Source organism: Nanorana parkeri, unplaced genomic scaffold (genome assembly GCF_000935625.1).
Source record: "Nanorana parkeri isolate BGI_ZX_2015 unplaced genomic scaffold, ASM93562v1 scaffold298, whole genome shotgun sequence".
Lineage (NCBI taxonomy): Eukaryota > Metazoa > Chordata > Amphibia > Anura > Dicroglossidae > Nanorana > Nanorana parkeri.
Window position 1 is genome coordinate 231,094 of NW_017306566.1, and position 8,020 is coordinate 239,113.

At 41.4% G+C, this 8,020-nt stretch overlaps 1 protein-coding gene across 1 annotated transcript in view; it reads right to left on the reverse strand.

Moving 5' to 3' along the window:
* Window positions 1-4,636, reverse strand: part of RSAD2 (radical S-adenosyl methionine domain containing 2) — an 8,925-nt gene extending 4,289 nt beyond the window's left edge. The window contains exons 1-3 of the mRNA XM_018557720.1: window positions 4,316-4,636; window positions 3,342-3,503; window positions 332-561 (exon numbers count right to left, since the gene is read on the reverse strand). Of these exons, the coding sequence (XP_018413222.1) occupies window positions 332-561; window positions 3,342-3,503; window positions 4,316-4,619 (696 nt within the window). The 5' untranslated portion in view covers window positions 4,620-4,636. The remainder of the gene's footprint in view (window positions 1-331; window positions 562-3,341; window positions 3,504-4,315) is intronic.
* Between the last annotated feature and the right edge of the window lie 3,384 nt (window positions 4,637-8,020).

Genomic DNA, 8,020 nt, shown 5'->3' on the forward strand with positions numbered 1-8,020 from the left:
CACCGTGTGCAGTACAACTAAAAAGGGGGGGGGGGGTTGCGTGGCAGCGGTGCCACTTACTTCAATGCACCACTACGCCCCCTCCCACAACAGAATGAAGTGGGAAGTTTCCTGTGCGATTGCTTTGCATTCCAGTATGTAAAGCACTGTGTAAATTGACTTTAACTTACACAACAGTGCACTTCTGCTTTCAGTACTACAGTCCACTTCATTTGTACTGTTCCAACACATTTATTTTTTTATAAAAGTGCTTGGATCACTTCTGACACTGAAAGCAGTGCCTATGAGTATGAGGCATTAGAAAGCTGACAGTTAAAAAACAGCCACCTACCTTCCAGCGTATTGGGTTGACCATCTCAATCTCCTTTGTCATGTCCTCATCCACATTGTAATGGTTGATGACAGAATTTATTTTGAAAGCCACATTGTAATCTTGGCACCATTTTCTGATCTTCATCAGTTTTTCCACATGATTTTTCTTGCCTTGTCCCCGACCAATGAGCTTGTTCACTTCTTCAACAAAGCTGTCACATGACACAGCCAGAATATCCAGATGTTCTCCTGGAATATAAACAGATGTTCATTTAGGAAAATTATAGGAGTTAACGTATTTCTTAGGCTAAGCTCAGTTACCACTTTTTTTCTAAATTCAAATTCATAGTTGTTCAAGAAATGCAGTGAAAACCTTTGCTTTGTAAAACTATAGTGTGTTTGTTATTCTATTGTTCTTTAATAGGGGCTATGAATACCTTTTGCACCCAAGGAGAAATTTCCAGTTGTGCAAAAAAAGCTGTGTCCACAGAATACTTCCCTGTTAAATAAAAGGCACACAGCCTACTTGTTCTGAAAATACATGCCTTTTTACACCTTAAAGTAAAAGTAAAGCCAATATTTTATTATGGTGGAGACCACTGTCATGTGTTTTATTTTTCTGTGCTGTTTTATACCCCCTCAAAGAGATTTTCATTGTATTCTGGGTTCACATACACATCAGGAAGTAAGAGGTGATCTGTCCAAAGCAAAGGGATATCCCATCTTAGACAGTGGTCACCAGAATAAGTTTCCCATTGGAAGATTTTCTCTCACCTCCTATTCTGATCACAGCTAAAAACATTTTGGATTTTGCATCACTCCTGTCCTAGAGGCAATGGTCACCAGGAGCTTTGTGAGGGTGACTTTCCGCACCAGAGACATATACAGCAATACAAATCTGACTGCATTTTATCCAAAACTAAAAATAAAGGTTTTGGCTTTGCATTCACTTTAATGCAGAGAGCTGCATAAAGGTTACTAAGTTCTTACTCAAACCTGTTCACCATTCTGAAAGCAAAAGAGGGCATCCTGGATCTTAAAGCACTCAATGTCTTCCACGGAGTGCCAGTATTTTGCATGAAATCTGATAGGTCATTCATAGCTTCCCTCCATCCGAGAAACTATCTGGCCTCTGTGGACATCAAGGATGCATACTTGCACTTCCTCATCTTTCCTACTATCAATGCTTCCTGCCTTCCTATGAGGACATACAGCACTACCAAATGGTTGTCCTACTTTTTGGTCTGTCTTCTACACCCAGTGTACTCACCAAGGTACTAGCTCCAGTGATAGCCTTGTTACACTCACAGGGTATTCCCATTAATACCTAGATGATCTCTTACTGAGAGAATAGCCTGCACAAGCATATTTGGACAATGTCAATTGGACTGTCCAGATTCTATGAAAGTTCAGTTGGATCCTGAACCTGCGGAGGTCATTGCTGGAACCAACTCTTCACTTGGAATACATGGATCTGATCCTAGATACCTGTCAGTCCAGAGTTTTCCTTCCAAAAAAAAAACCTCCAAACTATTCACTCCCAGATCTGCACCCTACAGTCCAGGAGCTATCCAATTCTCCACTTTTGCATGAGAGATTTGGGTCTGATGGTAGGCAGTCCCACTTGCTAAGTTCCACTACAGACCATTGCAACCCAACATTCTGGATGTATGGGATAAGACGGTAAGGGCACTGGACCTACCAATATGCCAGACACCAAGAACAAGGATGTCTCTGGCCTGCTGGCTCACCATTTCATCCCTGGAATAGGGCAAATACTTTCTTCCACTTTCCTGTAGGATCCTCATGACAGATGCCAGCCTGACAGGTTAAGGAGGCATTTTGAACACCCTTACAGTGCAAGGAACTTGGTCAACAATAGGACATCATATGTCTCTTTAATAGTGGACTCCTCAACTGCATGGTTGCAAGGCAAGTGTCTGAGAACACTTTTTTATCCTTCACAAGGATAATGTTGTCTTGGGGCGCAGAACCTCTTTTTTTTCCTAAGGTACTCTCTACTTTTCATCCTAACCAGGAAATTGTTCTTCCATTTCTCTGTCCTGCTCCAATTCATCCTAAGGCGATGTTCCTCCATTGCTGGATGCGGTTAGAGCTGTTTGTATCTACCTCTCAGTTACATCTTCCTGAAGGCTGACTGACTCTCTTTTTAGTCATTTCTGTGAAGGTTCCAGTGAGAGCCTACTTCACATCCCACCATTTCTCAGAGACACAAGCGGACCATTTCTCAATCCTACCATCTTAAAGATAAGGTTCTACCTTTTACAGACAACATGCATTCTACAAGACATGTGAGTGCTGGGCTTTTTGGCATCAGGCCTCCGCTTCCCTTATTTGCAAGGCTACCACCTGGTCTTCCTTAACACCTTCTCTACGTTTTGCCAGCTGGAGGTCCAGGCATCAGCATTTGCAAGCTTTGGACATAAGGTTCTGCAGGCAGCTTTATAAGTTTCAGGGAAACCCTCTGTGTTTTCCCTGTTACTTTTTTCTTAGGATGGTAATGTTGTGTTGCTGTGTTGCACTTCCCTCAGTAGGACTGCTTTGGGGTTTGCTAGTGTTCCTGATTTTACTGATTCTGTGTCCCTTGATGAACAATTAAGGAAACAGGGTTTTGTACTTTTGTACTCATTGTAAAATCCCTTTCTTGGAGTTCATGAAAGAGACACAGGTCCAACCCTTTTTATGTTTATGATCTACTATTAATACTGCTTTTCGAAATAAAAAAAAAATGGAAGTGGGAGGGGTTATAGATGGCTGGTTAACAGCTTTTTTGTTTCCCAATGCCCAATTTTTTCTAAAGGTGGCAGGTGGTTCCTTAATCTACTGAGCCTGTGTCCCTTGATGTACTCCAAAAAAAGATTTTTACAGTGAGTAAAAAAAGGCATTTTTTTCAATTGCATGTTTTTCCTGTTCTGTCTTACAATACTAAACAAAGAAAAAGGAAAGCAATATATAAACGTTTCTGCTGCAATAGAGATGCATGTCACTGCACTGTCAGTGTGACTCACCATAAGTCTGAAACCACTTTTCTGTGATCAGACTGCCATTGCTCACAATGCTGACACTGGGAAGCTTTAGCTCTTTCTTACAATACTCCACCATCTTTCCAACAAAGTTCCCTCTGTCCTGCAAGAATGGTTCGCCTCCAGAAAAGTTAATCTTCTCCATACCTGAAAGACATAAAGCAAACTTTACTGGGCTTGGCTCATAAAATATGTAATCGCTAATTTAAAAAAAAAAAAAACTTCACAAATACATTGAGTGGATGGACAAATGCAGAATACTTTCAGATACATTAGTTTGAGGTTGAGATCAACTTGAGATGCTTCTCCGGTCTGTCTGAGTTCCGCTAAATATGCATTTGATCTCCTACTAAGGTACATAAAGCTACTTTGAATTCCCTTAATAAATAATAAAGTGGGATATAACTAGTACACCAGAAAAATTAATAATTAAATGTATTTTTAAATACCGTGAAAGCCCCTGCTAGTAATCCCCTGTCAAGTAGCACTAGGGATATAATCCCCCACTGTCTGGTCATAGGTTAGGGGCAGAAAAGTAACTTGGTTGTATTGCCTAAATGCAGCCACAAATCAGGGTACTATCCTTGCTCTGCTGCCTGGCAGAGCCAAGTAAATCTCAGGACTGACTGAACAGAAATACAAATCCTTTAACAGGTAAATAAAACTCCCATATATCCATTTTACATTTTGTATTTAGCGGTTGGCCTTGCCTTTAACTTTAATTTATACCAAGATCACTATGCAAATGTTGGTTGGTTCTTGGTGAACCGCCATCAGAATACAATGAAGATAGTGGGAGATTCCTCGATGATGGAGGAATCTGTTATATTTTTTAGGTAATGCATGCCTAGGGACCATGGAGAAAGCTATAGGCTACAGGAGGGGACATATCCCTTTTTACCAATTGGATATTATTAAAATCTTTAGCTAGCACAGCAAAACAGAGAAATAGGCAGTACCTGCATCCTTCAGCATGGAAAGTCCTTTCTTGGCTTCTTCCAATGGTAAGACAAACGAGGTCTTCGCAGTGTGAAAGCAGAAGCCACACTTGTAGTTGCATTGCCTGGTGAAGTGGTAGTTCACACTGGTGGGTATAACTCTCTCTGGGTCCTGGACCTGCCTGCTTTGGACAGGAGTGGCTTTTGGTGCAGAAAAGAGCCAGCATCTAGAGGAGAACATCTTCATATCATGCAGCAGAGAGCTCATGTTCTTCCAGATAAAGACCAGTAGCTCTGCAACAGGCAGAAGGTTTAGGGACAGCATCTTGCCAAGATGAGTTTTATCTGACAGCCAGGGAGGGAGTGAACTGGTCTCTTAACTGCATGGCTTATATAGCCCCAGCAAAACAATCAACAAGTCAGTTTCACATTCTGTTCACAGCAAACCTGCAATAAATATTCTATGGACTCTTCTAGTTTTGTTTCTGCTCATTAGTGCCTCCAGTGGTGAAGCTTTGGCACTGCATGATGATGAATAAAATAATACATTTAACCTGCTAATTACAGCAAAATATTATTTTATGTCAGTTTAGTAAGACATGTGTGTATATGTTTGTTATCGTATGCATGTGTTTTTCCACAGCATGCATTTGAAACTCTGTAAACTGAAGATAAACATTCTATTGTGCTCATTAGATGTCTTTAATTCATATTATATAAACAGAATGAGCATAGTTATGTTAGGGATGTTACAAATAATACTGAAGTAATGTTTTAGCTGGCAGTATGATGTGGGGGCAATATGTGCAAGAGAGGAATATGGAGGGTATGATGGGTGCAATTTGTGCAGAAGAGGAGTGCATAAGGTATGATGGGGGCGCTATATTTGTAGGGGATAAGTGTAGCTGTAGAGAGTATGATGGGATGGGGAGGGGGGTTGCGATCTGCGGGAGAGGGGAGCAGAGGGTATGATTGGGGCAATATGTGAGTGGGGAGGGTATGATGTGGGGGCAATAGTATGTGCAGGTTAGCAGTGCAGAGCAAAGAGTACAATGGGGGGCAATAGTATGTGCAGGAGAGGAGAGTGGAGAGTATGAAGAGGCAATATGTGTAGAAAAGGAGTACGGCGAGTATGTTGTTCAGTATGTGTAGGACAAGTTTTCAGGTGGTGGGGGTCCTCTCCGCACACCTTACAGCAGTCCTGGCCAAATAAGAACGGTGGTGCTCGCAATGACTATCACGGATGGCACCGTGCAAAATACGAAGTAAAAGAAACAGGTCACCAGCACTCGTTTAGAATAAATATGTCCTTTTTTAACCACTTCAAGACCAGGTGTTTAGACCCCCTTCCTGGCCAGGCCATTTTTCAGTGTTCAGCGCTGCAGCACAGAGTCCCTTCCTCAAGGCAGTAAAATTGTGACGCAATTACTGCCTTGAAGAAGGGACCCTGTGCGGCCCCGAAACGTCGGCTCTGTTGATTGTAGTGACACAATTGTCCATTAAAAAAGGACATATTTATTCTAAACGTGTGCTGGTGACCTGTTTCTTTTACTTCAGTATGTGTAGGAGACATGAAATGGCAAAGGGAAAGTAGAGGAAATTATTGTCTTTACACATTTCCGTTTGTCAGGATGTCCGGGGCTACTAATGTGGTCATCAGTACCTTTTTTAACTGCTAAGCCACAGCTTCCCTTGTCTACTCATGGTTTCTATTAACTTCTCTATTAACATGTATTGTGGTAATATGTCAGCTGCAGTACTACAACTTTTGGTTTTGTTTAACACTTTTTCCTTTTTGGTCACTTCTAACATGTTATATCACATGTCTAACACCCATAAACCAAATCTGCTTAAGGCCCTATTCACATTTTGTGATGCATGAACGTGTGCGTTTTTGCTACTGTTGTCATGTATTAGCCCATTCAATCAGTGGGCTGCTGCATGTGTGACAAACATGGCAAAGAAGCTCATGCAGCATTTTTCAGATGCAAGCGTTCAGTGTTTTTCCTGCACATTTGAGCACATTTGATGTGCGTCCAGGAGCAGGAAACAATGCACATTTTACCATCCTATTAACAAGTAAAGGAATCGCAAGCGCATTGCACGTTTTTAACACTTTGCATGAGCATGCATTTTGGTGCACATTCATGCAATGCTATTGTGTGAATGGGGACTAATGCAGAGAGATGCTCTGACATTAAGTTTCCAGTCATACTTTGGGGCTGCGTGAATGCGCACCAAAAGCAGATCAAGTGCACGTATTGGCGCGCGTTTACGCAATGTCAAAAACATGTGACACACTTGCTGTGCCATTTCTTGTTAATGGCACCCCAAACACAGCTGGTAAAACTCACCTTTTTGCTTGCGCGTAGACATGGGTCAAACGCACAAAAAGATGTGGTTAAAAAACACAGGAAGCTCACAGCTGAAAATGCTGAATGAGCTTCCTTGTCGCGTGTGTGGCGGCCCATTCAAATAAATGGGCTTTTAAGTGGCAAGGGTGGAAAAACGTGTTCATGAGTCTAAGACATCAGAGAAGCTGAATGAGGGGTGAAGAGATGATGCCCCTCAGCGGATGAGACCATGACACTCACATTCAAAGAAAGTCTTTATTGTCTTCCAAGTTGAATGATGCATGTGGCAAAGAAGAAGACCTTGGGGCGGGGGAGGGAGGGGGGTTGGGTTCACTGAAGGCATGTATTGCAGAAAAAATTGTTTTCCTTGTTTTTGTTTTTTTTCTTAAGGCCCAATTTAAGACACAATATGACTCCCTTTCCACCTGCCCTTCCAACCCATCCTTTTTTATTTAAGTTCTACTGAAGCAAGATGTTTACATGCCAGTCCCCTCCATTCCTTTATGCAGGCATCACTCCTATTCTGGATCCTGAGAGGACCCCACAGCTGGACAGCCAATAGGAATTGTCAACATCAGGGCTGGCCTTAGGCCTTTAGGCGCCCTGTGCGAGAAAGCTTTAAGGCGCCCCTCAGTGGCCACACCCCTCAGTGGCCACACCCATTTATCACCCATAACATCATGTAGACAGTGATGTGGACACCAGAAGAAGGACCCGGAATGTAAATGTAAATAAAGGAAGAGAGAAGACTGAGTACAGGAGGATCACATGCCTGCAGCATATTAGGTGAGTAAAATGTCAATTTAGATGTTTTTTTTTTCTACTCCAGCGATCAGAAGAAGGAAAAAATAGAAAGAAGAAAAAGGAAGAGAATAAAGAGAAGAAGAAGTAATAAGAATAACAGAAGAAAGAAGAAAAGTAGAAAGAAGAAAAAAGAAAAAAAACAGAAGAAAGAAAGGAAAAGAAGAAAAGAATTCAAGAAAAAGAAAAAAGCAGAAAGAAAAGAAGAGAAAGAAGAAAAAAAAGTAAGAAGAAGAAAAGAAAAGAAAGAAGAAAAGAATAAAGAAGAAGAAGGAAGAAGAATAACAGAAGAAAGAAAGAAAGAAAAAGAAAGAAAGAAAGAAAAGAAAAGAAAAGAAAGAAAAAAAGAAAGAAGAAGTTTGGTGCTGAGTACAGAGTTGGTGGGGTGACTACTGAGAGCTTATCACATGTTTCTTGTATCTCTCCATGACATTACTAGGAAACAGAAACTCTGCACACGGTCTGAGGTGTGGCCAAGTTTCTTTTCTCCTCTGATCTCCTCTTAGTTTCAGTTTCTTTTCTCCGCAGCAATGACATGACAAGCTGATACTGTTTCAGTTTCCTCAGAATG